Source organism: Mesoplodon densirostris, chromosome 4, assembly GCF_025265405.1.
Source record: "Mesoplodon densirostris isolate mMesDen1 chromosome 4, mMesDen1 primary haplotype, whole genome shotgun sequence".
In the NCBI taxonomy this organism is placed as follows: Eukaryota; Metazoa; Chordata; class Mammalia; order Artiodactyla; family Ziphiidae; genus Mesoplodon; species Mesoplodon densirostris.
In genome coordinates, this window is record NC_082664.1 from 172,095,953 (window position 1) to 172,112,003 (window position 16,051).

At 40.8% G+C, this 16,051-nt stretch overlaps 1 protein-coding gene across 2 annotated transcripts in view; it reads left to right on the plus strand.

The window, feature by feature from the left end:
• The window catches only part of ARMC3 (armadillo repeat containing 3), a 92,053-nt gene that overhangs the window by 62,128 nt on the left and 13,874 nt on the right, over nucleotides 1-16,051 (plus strand). The window contains exons 10-15 of one of the 2 annotated variants that reach the window (XM_060095450.1): nucleotides 38-287; nucleotides 4,659-4,795; nucleotides 5,621-5,789; nucleotides 8,174-8,271; nucleotides 8,970-9,071; nucleotides 9,465-9,581. In XM_060095450.1, the coding sequence (XP_059951433.1) occupies nucleotides 38-287; nucleotides 4,659-4,795; nucleotides 5,621-5,789; nucleotides 8,174-8,271; nucleotides 8,970-9,071; nucleotides 9,465-9,581 (873 nt within the window). The remainder of the gene's footprint in view (nucleotides 1-37; nucleotides 288-4,658; nucleotides 4,796-5,620; nucleotides 5,790-8,173; nucleotides 8,272-8,969; nucleotides 9,072-9,464; nucleotides 9,582-16,051) is intronic. The other variant, XM_060095451.1, reaches the window with a different exon arrangement.

A 16,051-nucleotide genomic window follows, 5' to 3' on the forward strand; every position in this document is an offset into this window, starting at 1 on the left:
GGGGTGAACAGCATTCATTTCTCCTTCATTGACCCAGCGCTGCTGCCGAAGGTGATGGTATCGATGCGTTAATCAATGCCCTCTCCAGCAAACGAGATGGAGCCATAGCCAACGCCGCCACGGTGCTGACGAACATGGCCATGCAGGAGCCCCTGCGTGTGAGCATCCAGAGCCACGACGTCATGCACGCCCTGCTCAGCCCGCTGCAGTCTGCCAACACTGTTGTGCAGAGCAAAGCCGCTCTCACCGTTGCTGCAACCACGTGTGATGTCGAGGCCCGGACAGAGGTGAGCATTTGCATCACTTTCCTTTTCTCTTTCTTCTGGTCCATACCTACTGGTGCATTAATTTGAAATATTTTCAAGTATTTGAACCTACCCATCATTTAAGTCCCTCAGAATTGGTGCAACACGTTGGAAAACAAATTAGCATCACCCAGCAAAGGTGAGTGTACCCTATAATGTGGCAATTCTAGGTATATACCTGGATATATACCTAAGACACTCTCTTGTCTCTGTGCACCAGGAAGCATTGTTTATAACATCTCAACAGCTGGAAACAAACCAACTGTCCAGTTGTTAAGAGAATGGATACATAAATTTGTGGTATATTCATAAAATAGAATCTTGCATCAGTGAAAATGGATGAACTGTAGCTACCGACATCAACAGAGAAGAATCTTAACCAGCATAATGCTGAGCAAAGTCAAGTTCAGAAGAAAACAGATGTGTGAATTCTATTTATATAATGTTCAAAAATATGCAAAGCAAAGCAATATGTTGTTTAAGCACATACATAGAAAACTATAAAGAAAAGTGAGAGAATGATTGACCCCAAATTTAAGAAATTGGTTGCCTCTTGGGGGATCAAGGGGGTGGATGTGTTTGAGGAGGAGCACATGGGGGTTCAAGGTCATTGAAATGCACCATTTCTTAAGCTGAGTGGGGGACACTCAGGTGTGCCTTTTACTATGATGCTTGAAATTATAAATATGGGTTACTCACACACTTCTGTTTCTCTTGTATTTCAAAAATTTAAAACATGGAATTGTATTTTTTACAAGTCCATCATATAAAAGTGTGTTTGGCCCATTTCATAAAGACTTGATATAAACCTACAAACGTACCTTTTTCTCTTGCTTTTTTCCTGTTTGCTTGTCGCGTGGCACTCATTCAAACAGCCTAGGACTCTGTTCCTCTCTCCCCAGTAAAAATAACAATATGGAGCACTTATTATGCACAGCCAGTGTGCTAAGCACTTAACATGCATTTAAGCCTCACTTGAAATAGGTATGTTTGTCACTACTTCGAAAAGATACGTGCACCTCAATGTACACAGCAGCATTAGTCACAGTAGCCAAGATTTGGAAGCAACCTAAATGCCCATTGATGGATGAATGGATAAAGAAGATGTGGTATTTATACACAATGGAATATTACTCAGCCAGAAACAGAATGAAATTCTGCCATCTGCAACAATGTGGTTGAACCTAGAGATTATTATGCTTAGTGAAATAAGGCAGATACAGAAAGACAAATATTCTGTTATCATTTACATGTGGAATTTTAAAAATAAAACAAACGAATGAATATAGCAAAGCAAACAGACTCAGATATAGAGAACAAACCAGTGGTCACCAGGGAGAGGGAAGAAGGGAGGGGCAAGACAGGGGCAGGGGAGTAAGAGGTACAAACTCCTAGGCATAAAATAAATAAGCAACAAGGACATACTGCACAGCACAGGGAAATACAGCCATTATTTTGTAATAACTTTAAAGGGAGTATAATCTATAAAAATATTGAATCACTATGTTGTACACCTGAAACTAATAAAACAACTATATGTAATCTATGCAGCATGTAAACCAACTACACTTCAATTTTTTAAAAAGAAAAGAAATAGGTACATTTGCAATCCCCATTTTATAGAGGAGGAAAATGAGGCTTAAAGAAATAATGTGCTGAAAGCAGAGTTGATGGGTCGGGAAATCAGGGACTGCGAACACATCTTTCTGAGTCCAGAGCCCCTGTCCTCACACTGTGTTGTCTGCTCAGACAACTAACAAATCTCTTCTGTCTCTCAGATATTTTTTCTACCCCCTTCTTTGTTCCCGTTGACTCAGTTCATTTGTATTCATCCATTAAGGTAGTAAGATAGTCACCAAATATTTTTTTTTACCAGCTACCATGTGCCAGGCGCTGCAATAGGCAGTGGCAACACAGTGGTAATAAACAACACTGTGTTAGTTGGTCATTCCTCCATGCAGCTCACTGAGCAGTCCAGCTGTTTCCTGGAATATTGCAACTGACTCTACGGCCCTCCCTACCCCTGCCACCTCCTATTCCCCAAACTGCCTCCAGACTGATCTTTCAAATTTATGACCCTCATCCCATCATTGCAAGTCCCCAGGGGTGTGCCGCTGCCCCATGGGGACAGCTAAGCTGCTTAGTGTGCTAGGCAAGGGCTCGCAATGATCCACCCCTACCTGCCTAAGCCTGAACTCGCTTCCCAGGTGTAACTCTACACCCCAGAAATACCATACGATTTGAATTCTAAAATTCTCTTATTTACACCTCCTTGATTTCTCTGCTTGGAAAGCTAGTCTCACCTTTGTTCACCTGATAAATGCCTGTTTCTCCTTCAACACCCAGCTCAGCCATCCTGTCCTCCATGACGGCTTTCTTTAGTCTTCAAACGTCCTGCTCTGTGCTCACACCACCCCCTATGCATGCTTCCCTTGAACTCTGTTTTGCATTATTATTATTATTTTTTTAAACATCCTTGCTTTCTTTTTTAAATTTTATTTATTTATTTATTTATTTGGCTGTGTTGGGTCTTCGTTTCTGTGTGAGGGCTTTCTCTAGTTGCGGCGAGCGGGGGCCACTCCTCATCGCGGTGCGCGGGCCTCTCACTGTCGCGGCCTCTCTTATTGCGGAGCACAAGCTCCAGATGCGCAGGCTCAGTAGTTGTGGCTCACGGGCCTAGTTGCTCCGCAGCATGTGGGATCTTCCCAGACCAGGGCTCGAACCCGTGTCCTCTGCATTGGCAGGCAGATTCTCAACCACTGCGCCAGCAGGGAAGCCCTTGCATTAGTTTTTGCATGAAAGACCATAAGCTTCCTGAGGCTTTAGAGAAGGGAACTGAGGTTTTCCTTCCCTGCGTCCATGTCATTGATCTATACCTGGCACACAGTATATGCTTAATAAACAGTTGTTGAATGAATGAGTGAATGCATGAATGGAGGAATGAGTGGTGAAATAAATGAATTAGATATTTGCCGAAAGAACACGTGGAGTCAGATTGCTATCTTATACTCAGATATAAAGATATTCAGGAATTTGGCTTGCTAAGCATCAGATGCTTCAAGTAAACTTTTCAAAGCTTGCCCAGGTTACGTGTGCTAATGTGTAATCCCCGTTAGAGTCCCTGTGTTTGAGAAGAACATGATTGGAAGTGGATCGTATCTCACAAGGGCTCCTGTCTTCAGATACTACACAGAGAGACCTGTAGAATATTCTTTTTTGTCCTCCGGGCTCAGATAATACAGTATTACATTTCAAACAGTGAGACAAGAGCTCTGTCAAATCTTCTTTTTTTTTTTTCCCTGATTGGAACAATTTTATACATGTGTGATTTCTTTTAATGGTGTAATTAATGTAGTTCTCCCCGATTCTCTTCTTGTTCTTTTTCTTCTCTTTGTCACTCCTTGAAGCAATATGAGTGATAACAAAATGGATCTCCTCTGGTGAGCTGCTTCGGCATTGCTTCGTCCACACTGCTGACGTCATGGCACTGTCCAGTGACACAGGTGCCACTAGCCTGCATTGGTCACTCCTGCCTAGCTGTGGAGACTGTGTTCCTTTCCTATTGCTGCTGAAACAAATGACCACAACTTAGTGGCTTAAAGCAATACAAATCTATTATCTCACGGTTTGGGAGGTCACAAGTCTGAAAATGGGTCTTACGGGTTAAAGTCAGGATATCAACAGAGCTGTGATCCTTCTGGAGACTTGAGGGAGAAATCTGTTTCCGGGCCCTTTCTAGCTTTCACCATCCACCTGCAGTCCTTGGCTGTGGCCCCTTCCTCTGTCTTCAAAGCAGATTACTGCAATCTCTGTTTCTACAAGTCTCCTTTCTCTGCTTCTCACACTCTTATCTCCCTCTTGTAAGGACCCTGTAATTAAGGTGGGCCAACCTGATAATCCAGGACCATCTCCCTATCCCCAGATCCTTAACCACATCTACCAAATCCCTCCCAGGGACAAGGGCATCTCTGGGGGCCCATGATTCTGTCCTCCACAGGCCAGACGGACACGCAGTGGTGAGCAGCAGAGTGAACGACCGTGGGACGTCCCGCTTGTACAGGGGAGAGGACAGGCTCTGTGCCCTGCACCCGCCCCATGTAAACTCACAATGACCTCCCTCAGTTACTTTAGTGCGGCCTCTTCTTGACTTTGAACAGAACACGGCGCTCCTGTCTGTAAGGTTTTTGCAATGGATTCTTTCCCCCTGAATTTAATAAACCTAAACATGGACACATCCTAAAATGTTTTTACATAGTCAAAACCCTTTCAACAATCAAAAAATGAGATTTGTTTTAAGCATGAATGTTTATGTTCTGTACTCTTAATGTGTAAAATTTTGGCTTCCATTTCTAGTTGAGAAATTCAGGTGGGCTGGAGCCGCTGGTAGAGCTCCTGCGTTCCAAGAACGACGAGGTCCGACGGCACGCCAGCTGGGCCGTAATGGTCTGTGCCAGTGATGAGCCCACGGCCGCTGAGCTGTGCAGGCTTGGGTGAGTGGAGCGGTCTGGAGGGTCTGGCTCAGATGAAGGACACACAGTCTTCAGGCCCGAGGAAGGTCGAGCAGAGTCTCCACACCCACTCTCAGGCCGCAGGGCGTTCAGAAGCTCTGCGGGTCACAGTCCCTCTGAAGGGACCGCCTGCAGAAGCGGGATCCTCCCCGTTCCTCCCCCGAGAGATCTCCCCCGCCACCTCCACAAAATCATCTTCAATGTTTCCTTTCCTACTTTTTCATCCTGATAAACTCTTCTCTTTCACCTTCCTCTGCTTTGCTAAACACAATCCTATTTGTGGCTCAGCTTTCAAGGCTAAATTAAAACGGGTAAGCCATGAGCGCCACCTGTCTTCTCCCCCACAAACCGCTCCACCACAATGACGCCTTTAACCAACCTCACCACGTTGGTTCCCTTACCAACAGCCTGTGAGTCAGTTGCCTTTAGCAACTCAGCCAAGAGGGTTTCAAGGTTCCACAGACAGATTTACCCTGTTTCTACACATTTTTGTTCTTCGTATATGTCACCTGGTTAGCTGAAAAAAGTGGAGTCCGATACTAATTTTGCTTTAAATGAAGAACTTTTTCTTCCTAAAGTGTCCTTTTCAACTGTTTGATTATGAGTTTCTACATGGCATGTATGTTCTCAAAAAGGGCTGATTTGTCTTCATAACTCTGTCAGGATTAGTTTACCTAAAAGGGTGGAATGGTTTTAACTTTTCCATCTCAATCCTTCATTCAGGATCTTAGTGAGGTGTATGAATGGGAACTTACTGTTGGATTGCTTATATAAGGCAAATAATGTCTTTTTTGCTTTTATTAACAGGGCTTTAGATATCCTTGAAGAAATTAATCTATCAGTAAGTCGAAAAAATAAATTCAGTGAGGCAGCTCGTAACAAATTGCTCAACCACAACCTGTCTCTGAAATACAGCCAGACTGGCTATTTGTCATCAAGTAACATAATTACTGACGGAGTCTATGATTACGGCCGGGTAAGCGGCAGCACTAATTTGTACTTTAGTATGTGTGATCAGTTCTTCTTGCATCGCGATGCCATTACGTTGCAATTTTATAACCGCCTAACGTAATTTATTTTTTATAGGCAGGAACTTGGGAATCAGAACTTCATCCTTAAACTTTGTCTGGCTGTAAGATTTTGCATTTGTGTACAGTTTTAACTAGAATCTGATGACCTGAACTTAAATTAGTTTGCTGCTGCTAGTCTCAGGTTTCAGAGAGATATAAAGCAATTGGCTTTTATATTACTTCTAGGGCTCAGTGTTAATGATAATGTCAATAATAGAAGTATAAGTTTTTATTCTATTAATTGTAATCTAATTGAAATTAACCAAATTGTAATACTGAATTTTAAAATGTAATGTAGAAGAATATTATTTTACTTAGCTGCGTTTGTGATTACGATTTTAAAACAACTTACAGTGTAATTCAGTGTTAATGTTAAGAGAAATGGGAAGCTAAACATTAGAGTCTTGAGGGCTTTTTGACATTACTGTCTAAGTCAGCATGTTCTGCTTCTTCTGGAAACCAAAAGCAATAAGGAGAATGGGGAAATTTTTTTTAAAAACCTACAAATCCCAATTTAGGCAGAAGTAGGAAATTGGTATGATCTGCAGACTTCAAAAATATTTAAAAGTCCCTGGGATCAGGCAGAAGTTACACAGGAGGAAGAATGAAAAGGGAAAAAAGGCACAGAGAGGGACAAGAGTGGGAGCAGATCTCAGAAAGCACCATCAGAAATCTATACTTCCCGAGGGGATGGAGAACTCAGACATACAAAAAAGCTATATGCTTGGTTCGCAAGGGGGTGGGTGAGCAGAACCTCAGGAACCGGGGTGAGCAGGGCTGGCAGCAGAAACCCTCTTGGACGAATTTGGTTCAAAGAAGCAGAGACAGGGCCATAAAAGAATCACAGCTAAGCCGTATTTGCAGGAAACACTGTATCGTGGTAACAGAATTAGAGACACGCTGAATAACCAAAACTGCTAGCCTAAAACGTCTTCTCTTCCTTCTGCTTCTGCCAGCCACTGCCACCACCATACCCTCCATAACAGATACACACAAACCACCGAGAAATTACTGCTCTCGTTCAATGATGAGTAATTTTAAAAGAACAGGTGCCACATTATTAGCACAAAGACGCTTTAAGAAAAATGAGGAAAGGAGCAGAAAAAACACCAAAGAGCACTTACCAGAGCGCTTAATCTGTTGCCATGGAACAGATAAAACTGTGACAAAATATACTTGTTCATGAGTTTTTTTTAAAAAAAACGTAATGAGACAACGTCCTTATGAAGAACTCTCTGATTCACTCTAAATATTAAGTTTCTAATATTTCAGGCTTTAAATGTGTCAGTGAACAAAAGAGACAAAGATCTCTACTCCCATGGTACCAGTGAGAGGAAACAGACAGTAAACAATAAATCTCACCAATACATTCTATCACGTGATAGAAATGATAAGCGCTGCAGTGGGTGGGGAGGAGGATAAAGGGGCCGAGGACACTGGAGTGGATGTGGTCAGGTAGCCCCACTGAAAGGGTAATATCTGAGCAAAAAATCTGAAGGAGGTGAAGGACTTCTTAGCCTTGGGGATAGTGGGGAAGGAGCTTTCTAGATGGAGGAAAGAGCTAGTGCAGAAACCGTGAGTAAATGTGGTTGGCACACTCAAGGAACAGCAAAGTCAGTGTAGCTAGAACTGAGTCAACCAGGGGCGGAATAACAGACCAAATCAGAGCAGGTAAGAGCAAGCAGCTCATGGAAGTCTTGCAGACCACTGGAAGGATTTGGGCCTTTACTCTGAATGAAGTGGGAAAACACATCAGGGTTCTGGGCAGAAGAATGACACGCTCTGTCTTACTTTAAAAGAACCATGAAAAGTATCTTGGATGAGAGAAGGATCTATTACTTGATTGGAAAAAGAGCTCACAGGGTGATCTGGTCTCACCCTCTTCACCAGGCTGATAAAATTGCTAGTATAGGGCTTTGTCTAGCTTGTTGTTAGTTATCCTCGCAACATTTTTAGTGATCAGTTTGGTAATTAGTTACTCTTACAGACGATAAGCTCTTCCTTATGTATATGGATAGATTTTCAAACTCAAATACTTCCAGGGCCAAGCTGATAATTATGGTATGAAACAGTTGAGTATCAAGTTACAGAGACTGGGGGGGGGGGGAGGGGGAATTGGAGGGTGTATCCTGCCCAAAGGCAAGATATCCACAAGCTTCAGTTTCCTATTTTTAAGTGTGTGTGTGTGAAATTAGATACCTCAAACAGTTAAGAACCTATTCTATCAGTATTCATTAAAAAATATATAATGCATGCAGATATTACTTTTCAATTCTTAAATTATCTACAGATAAATCCTGGCACCAAACTTTTGCCTTTGAAGGATCTCTGCTTACAAGAACCAAGTGACCAACGTGCTATACTCTTAGTTAACAGTAAATCTGATGTGTGAGTCTTTGCGGGGAGGAGGAATGAGGGGAAGCACATAATTTTTTTTGTTTGTCCATCATCACATGAATACATAAATGTTCCCAGTATGGTGTCTTTTCTTACTTCCTGTATCTAGCACCACCATGAAAGTAAACACTGGTCCATAACCTCATAGCCTGACATAATAAAGAACACAGAATAGTCACCACTGTGGTTTTTCCTTCGACTCCATGTTACCAGTCAATTCCATGGGTATTTCTGCAATCAGGGTTTCTTACCCTTCTGGTAACATGAAGTAACTGAAGAAAGTATAAACAGATAGGAGCAAACCAAGATGAATTATGTTTATAAATCTCCAGAACTAAATCCAGGAATACCACTGCTGCCCAGCATTTTTAATAAAATAAGGAGAAAATAGTAGAGCTAAAAATGAAAGCTTCAACAGCCATTAAAATGGTCTTGTATTCCTATATATCTATATAATACATTTTATGTGACACATTTTATAAAACTATTTCCAGTTCTAGCTCATGAAAAGCTTTATAATATTCATTTTATCTTATTTTAACCTCTCCTTTTTGCTTTTAAAATAATGTGTCACTGTTAAAAGTCAGCTCTAAATATGATTTTTCAGAAAAAAGTCTATTTTGTAGGACAAAGTCAATATTGACAAATTATTTTAATTTGTACATAATTTCAAATATGTAAAATTTTAGTTCTCCAACTCCATCTACAGAAGATAACTCATCAGACGTTGGTTATGGACGAAGTGTTTCTTCTTCATCTTCTTTAAGGAGAGCAAGTAAAGAAAAGACCAAGTAAGAAAATGATGTTTTGTCTACACTCAAATAATTCTCTCCCTTAATTTGGGAGTAAAAACGAAATTCAGATTTTAGGTTTTGGCAACTTAAATTTTATTCTTCTCACAGTCGCACAATTTCAGGATGAAAGCCAGGAAACCTGGTTTGACATTCTGTCTTCTGTGAACCCAGAGTGAGCCCCTGAGCCCCTGACGCAGTGTCCATGACCAGGCTCTGTGTCCGTATCTGTAGACGGAATAATGCCTGGTGCCCTGCTTCTTCTCGGTGACTGGAATCAAAACATACAATGGAAGTGAAAATGCCTTATAAATTATAACATGCCTTGCAAATGTAGTGCATTGTTATTTTCTGTATGATTGAAATTGGTTGTGGTTTTTTTCAAATGACAAGAGAAAACAGTTATCATTTTAGTGCTGGATTTGGATCTCCCACCGAAGAGGAATCAGAACCTACTTCGGGAAGCAATACTGCTCTTAGCAAAAGCGCCACTGAAGAGAAAGGATCCAGGTAGAAACCTCCTTACTGTCTTCTTCTCCTAACTGTAATCCTGTCAAGTTTTAATTACCCACAGAGTTGGTGAAAGGGAGGGGTGGCTTTTAACTAGGAAGCTCTTCTTATGGAATCAGATGTAGGACTAAACAGGACTCATGAAGTATAATTAAAATTACCTTTATTTGTGTCTCTTGTTGTCTCTTTAAAACTTACCCAGAGGGAATTTCTTCTCCTGCCTCTGGGTGAGATGCTCACTGTAAAGTCCTACAGTCACTATAAGTCAGAGACGACAACGGAAACAGCAGTCTCCAGTCAGCCCTTTAAAAGTCAAACCATGTGTAGGAATCAACTTAAAGTGAACTTTTCTGCCCTCCCCTGGTGGCTCCTTCGCAGCTGATGAGCAGCGCTGGCTGCAATGTAAGCCTTCCCTCTTCCCTGCCTCTTGCTTCCACGTCCCCTCCCCATCTTGCCCACGGAAACCCCTGACCCTTCAGGAAGCAACGAGAAGAGGAAAGGGAAACAGGACCACATTCTGAATTTGGATGGAACCATTATAATGTGGTTCCACGCTTTTTAGGCCTGGCATATTTTAAAACACTGTCTACATGTTTACATATTTTTAAACATAGTCTTTCTCTTGTCAGCACTTTCCTGGATTCTTCAAAAAACCACTCAGACCTCCTGCCCCGCTCCATGACCCGTCAATTATTGTTGACTTAAGCCCTTGAAAAACACTGGGGTGCTGGAGGCTATTTGGCACACATGTATACAATTGAGCATCTAAACCGAGACTGTCTCCTGAGGTCTCCTAAGGAGTGGTCTGCCCTCCTCCGCAGACCTCAGAGCTGTGTACTTTCGATTTCTGACTTTATTTTCTCCTGTCAGTCTCTGTTGCTCACTGTTCTGATCTCTGCTTCTGATCATCCCTCATCCTTTCTGCCCTCCCGCCCCTCCTCACCACTTCCCTTCCCTTTCTCTCCTCACTTGGCTTCTCTCGTTTCTCCTCCCCTGGACTGAGAGTACCCTGAGGACAAGAACATGTTCTGACTCGAATAATTTCTCTTTTCATCCCCAGCATTTAGCACAGTGCTTGGCTGGGATACATAAGGCATTTGTGTTTATTCAAGAGAATAGAAATCTCAACTTTATGCAGAAAAAGGTTATTTTCAACAAGATCCACACTTATAAACTGTGTCTCTTGAGCAAATAGGTTAGCTTCTCTTTGGCTGAGTTCACTTATCAGTAAAATGCAAAACAAAACAAAACAAAACTGTAGTCTGGGGCTTCCCTGGTGGCGCAGTGGTTGAGAGTCTGCCTGCCGATGCAGGGGACGCGGGTTCGTGCCTCGGTCCGGGAGGATCCCACATGCCGCGGAGCGGCTGATCCCGTGAGCCCTGGCCGCTGAGCCTGCGCGTCCGGAGCCTGTGCTCCGCAACGGGAGAGGCCACAACAGTGAGAGGCCCGCGTACCACAAAAAAAAAAAAAAAAAAAAAAAAAAAAACACCAAACAAAAAAACTGTGGTCTGTTCCTCACAGTGTCTTGAGAAGATTAAATAAGTTAATGAATGAAAAGGGCTTAGAGCAGGGCCTGGCCCAGAGTAAACAACATTCAACAAATGTTAGTACTATTGGATGAAACAGTTGCAGGGAGCCCACACCCACTCCAGCCTTGCAGGGATGCAGAAGAATCCCCAGAATCCAGCGCAGGACATGAGCTGGGAGTAAAGTAGATAAACCGTTAGTCTGCTTGTCTCTCTCCCTCTTTTTCTCTCTCCACCTGCACAGTGTCTGTTTACAATTGCTTTGTTACCTTCCTTGACTTTCTTTTGGTTGCCGCTTCACCCATAACTGTAGCTTATATGTGACTTTGACTTGCCATGGGACCAAATCTGGGCCCAATTCCAAGGCAGTCTTTCAGTTCTAAAGCCCAACAATAATCAAGTACAATCTGCGTCTCTTGAGCATATTTGTGGGGGAGACCATCTTATCTTCACATGCTTGACAGGACAAGGCTGGCTCTGAGGCAGGTGTCTCCCTGTGGTCTCCTGAACTCCTCAGCTTCCTGGGGAAGAATCCACCTGGCTTATTTAAGTGATCAGTGTGTCCAGGCTCTTTCCCCTTCTTAGCCCTTGGTCCACTGGGGGATAGATTGGTCATAATCTCGTTGTCGTTTATCTTTTGGTCAACGTTTCTTGTCTTGTGACTGTTAAAGACCCCTGGACATAGAGTAAAATATTTTTAACTCTACTCATCTGAAAATGTCACGGAGAATGTTTAATGTTGACAAAAAAGATACTGAGCAATACTGACAAAGAATAATGAGACATCTAGAACCACAAAGTGGCTGAATTTTTGAAAGGGAGAGGAGAGATGGGAGACAAGTCAGTCAACTGTGTGTGAGGTACCAGACAAGGAAAGTGAAAGTGCGGACTTCTGTCTTTTTCCTGATGAATATTATTACCGTACACCATGTAAATTAAAATTATTGAGCAAGAGGCTCTCATTAGGTGACGAGCCACCATCTTATTTCTGTTTTTGAAGGTTTTAATTGCACTTTCTTTTATGGCACAGCAGTCAAAGGAGAGGTGATTAATTTATATTTTGTTTATCCAGACACCTTCTTGATACTTCCCTAGGCTTCACAGAAACCAACATGTGTAATGCTCTCTAAAGCTTTTCCTTGTAAAGACCATTCTCCTTACAATAAACATTTACTATACCCATTCGTGAAAGGAATTACAAGTTCTATCTATACCATATTTTTTATTCAGTCTAGTTTTCATAAATATTTAAGTTGATTGCACATGAGTTTATTACACACACTTAGAAGTGTGTTTTTCTGTCCCCAAATAGGAGGATATGAAATACATATCCTTCCAGTCTGTTCATCTTTGGAGACTTTTAGATCTTTACAACATATACTTTAACATTTCTGCTACTTAGGTCATCTTGATCCCATCACAATGACTTCCTAAAACATTTTTGTTTTTAAAATGATTTTCCTCAGAAAACTGGACAGCCACATGCATAAGAATGAAACTAGGCCACTATCTTATACCTTAAACAAAAATTAACTCAAAATGTGAGACCTGAAGCCATAAAACTCCTAGAAGAAAACTTAGATGATAAGCTGTTTACTTCAGTCTTGGCAATCAATTTTTGGATCTGACTCCAAAAGCAAAGACAACAAAAGCAAAAAATAAATAACTGGGACTACATCAAACTAAAAAGCTTCTGCACAGCAAAGGAAACCACCAACAAAATGAAAAGACAATCTACTGAATGGGAGAAAATATTTGCAAATCATATATCCAATAAAAGGTTAATATCCAAAATATAAGAATTCATAAAACTTAGTAGCAAAGCAAAGCAATCTGATTTTTAAAAGGGCAGAGGATCTGAATAGACATTTTTTCAAAAAAAGACATGCAGATGGCTAACAGGCACATAAAAAGATGCTCAACATCACTAATCATCAGGGAAATGTAAATCACTACCACAATGAGATATCACCTCACACCTGGTAGACTGGCTATCAGGAAGACAAGAGATAGCAAGTGTTGGCCAGCATGTGGAGAAAAGAGAACCCTCGTGCACTGTTGATGGGAATGTAAATTGGTGCAGGCTTTATGGAAAACAGTATGGAGGTTCCTCAAAAAATTAAAATGATCCAGCAATTCCCCCTCTGGGTATTTATCTGATGAAAATGAAGGCACTAATTTGAAAATTTTCTACACCCCCACGTTCACTGCAGCATTATTTAACACAGCTAAGATATGGAAACAACCTAAGTGTCCATCAATGGATGACTGGATAAAGAAGAAGTGGTATATGTATACGATAGAATACCACCAGCCATAAAAAAGAATGAAATCTTGCCATCTGAGACAACATGGATGGACCTTGAAGGAATTATGCTAAGCAAAGTATCAGACAGAGAAAGACAAATATTGTACAATTTCACTTATACGTGGAATCTAAAAAACAAAACAAATGAACAAACAAAACAAAAATCATAGATAAAGAGAACAGAATGGTGGTTGCCAGAGGGAAGGGGGGTTGAGTGGGCGAAATGGGTAAAGGGGGTCAAGAGGTCAAACTTCCAGTTATAAAATAAAGTCATGGGAATGTGATGTACAGCATGGTGACTATACAGTCAATAATATAGAGCATATTTAAATGTTGCCAAGAGAGTGAATCCTAAAAGTTCACTTTGTATGGTGATGGATGGTAACTAGACTTACTCTGGTGATCCTTTCACAATGTATAGAAATATCGAATCATTGTGGTGTACACCTGAAACCAATATAATGTTACATATTATACACAATTTTAAAATTTAATTAAAATTTAAAAAATAAAAGAATTTCTCTCAAACCCTATTTTTACCCATACCTTACCTTTTTTTTTTTCCCCTTCCCTTAAAACTTGACTTCAAAAGTCTTCCAAAAACACATATTGTCTCTTGGTAACATTTAAATACCTTCCGACCTTCTTTTCTTGAATTTATTCATTCATTCAACAAATATTTACTGAGCACTTAGATGCCAGGAATTATTCTAGTATTGGAAGTATAGCAGTGAACAAATACCTCTGCCCTAATAGAACTTACATCCTAGTGGAACAAACAAAATAAACTACAGACACACACACACACACACCACACACACACACACACACACACACACACACACGATGTGCCTAAGACCAGAATAAATCATATCTCCACTTTGTGCAATACTCCCTTCTCATCGTTTTGGAATAGATTGGGTAGAACAGGACACCTAACTGGAATAGATTTTGTTCAGTGTTGAACTGCTTGAGTTTCTAATTTTTATTCCTTGTGGAATTTACTGAATGCTACATGGTATTGTGATTATTTTTCACATACCAAACTCTTCTCACCTAAATTGAAACCACAAGTGGGCTGGATTCATGACTTACATCTCTCCCACCAGCTCTGCTCTATAATTTATATATTCAAATAGTTGGCACTTCCCCGGTGGCACAGTGGTTAAGAATCTGCCTGCCAATGCAGGGGACATGGGTTTGAGCCCTGGTCCGGGAAGATCCCATATGCCGTGAAGCAACTAAGCCCGTGCGCCACAACTACTGAGACTGCACTCCAGAGCCTGTGAGCCACAACTACTGAAGCCCACGGGCCTAGAGCCCATGCTCCACAACAAAGAGAAGCCACCGCAATGAGAAGCCCGTGCACCACAACGAAGAGTAGCCCCCGCTCACCATAACTAGAGAAAGCCCATGCACAGGAACAAAGAACCAATGCAGCCATAAATAAATAAATAAATAGATAGATAGATAGATAAATAAATAAATAAATTTATTTTTTAAAATAGTTGATGGGATCAAGAAGGAGCAAGTGATTAAACTTTGATAATGTCAATACACAATTCTGAGCCAATTATCTCTCTACTTGCCTATCTGCCTACTCATCCACCTGTGAACATAGAAAATATCCTTATTGTTTTGGGTTCTCACAGTAAATCTCTGTTCTCTGAGGTAGTTTTGCTAAAGTTTCTGCAAGAAAGCTAGAATTTCTTATATCTTTAATCATAAATTGATGTTCTTTCTGGAGATTAATTTTACAGGAGTTAATTTTGTAATTTCCAAGCCCTTGTTTCCATGTTTATGTAGAAATGAAATTCATTTAAGTACTGAAGCCCTTATTTACACCACTTGGCAGCCTTCATGGGAAAGAAGTCCAAGTGAAATACTTCTATTTATAGCAGCAGGAAATTACAATTCAGGGGTTCCCATAAATTATCTCTTTTTAATCACTCAGTCAGATCTCCCTCTCTGATGCGCTTAGCCCAGGGTACTGGACGTCATCTTCTCACACCAAATGATTCTTCTCACTTCAGGCAGCATGCTCAGGGAGAACTACACCTGCTTTGTTTCAATAGGTGGCTCTGAGTAATCACAGGGTCAAGATCTCCAATCTTACAAAGCTACCCTGTAATTTTAGAAAACAGGTAAACCTATTTATGCTTTCTTGCCATTCTAATTGACCTTCCCAGCATTAGTTCCTAATTTACTAACATCTGACTATGCATGTTAAGATGTTCAGTTTATTTATCTTACAAAAAAGGAAAAGGGTTAAGATGATATAGCTGGAAAGTAGTAATTTTTGCTTGGAGATTTTATCACAATATATGGTTAGTGCATTTAATGCATGATTAGATTCTTTCCTTGGCTGTAGAAAATAGAATATTGGATTAGAAAATATAAAACTTTTTTTTAGTATTTGTTATGATTATAGAGTTTTGTGTAATTCTCCAATAGCAGCTGATTGGATTATTTTTGTATTTTTTTCTTTAAATTAAAGGGAAAACTCAAATGGACTTTAGTTGATCCTCCTCCCACAACATGCTTCAAATAATACTTAAAGATAATTCCCACCCCTAATTTACTGCTAGTGGAACAGAATGCTCCATACTTGTAAATACATAATTTAGGAGATTTAC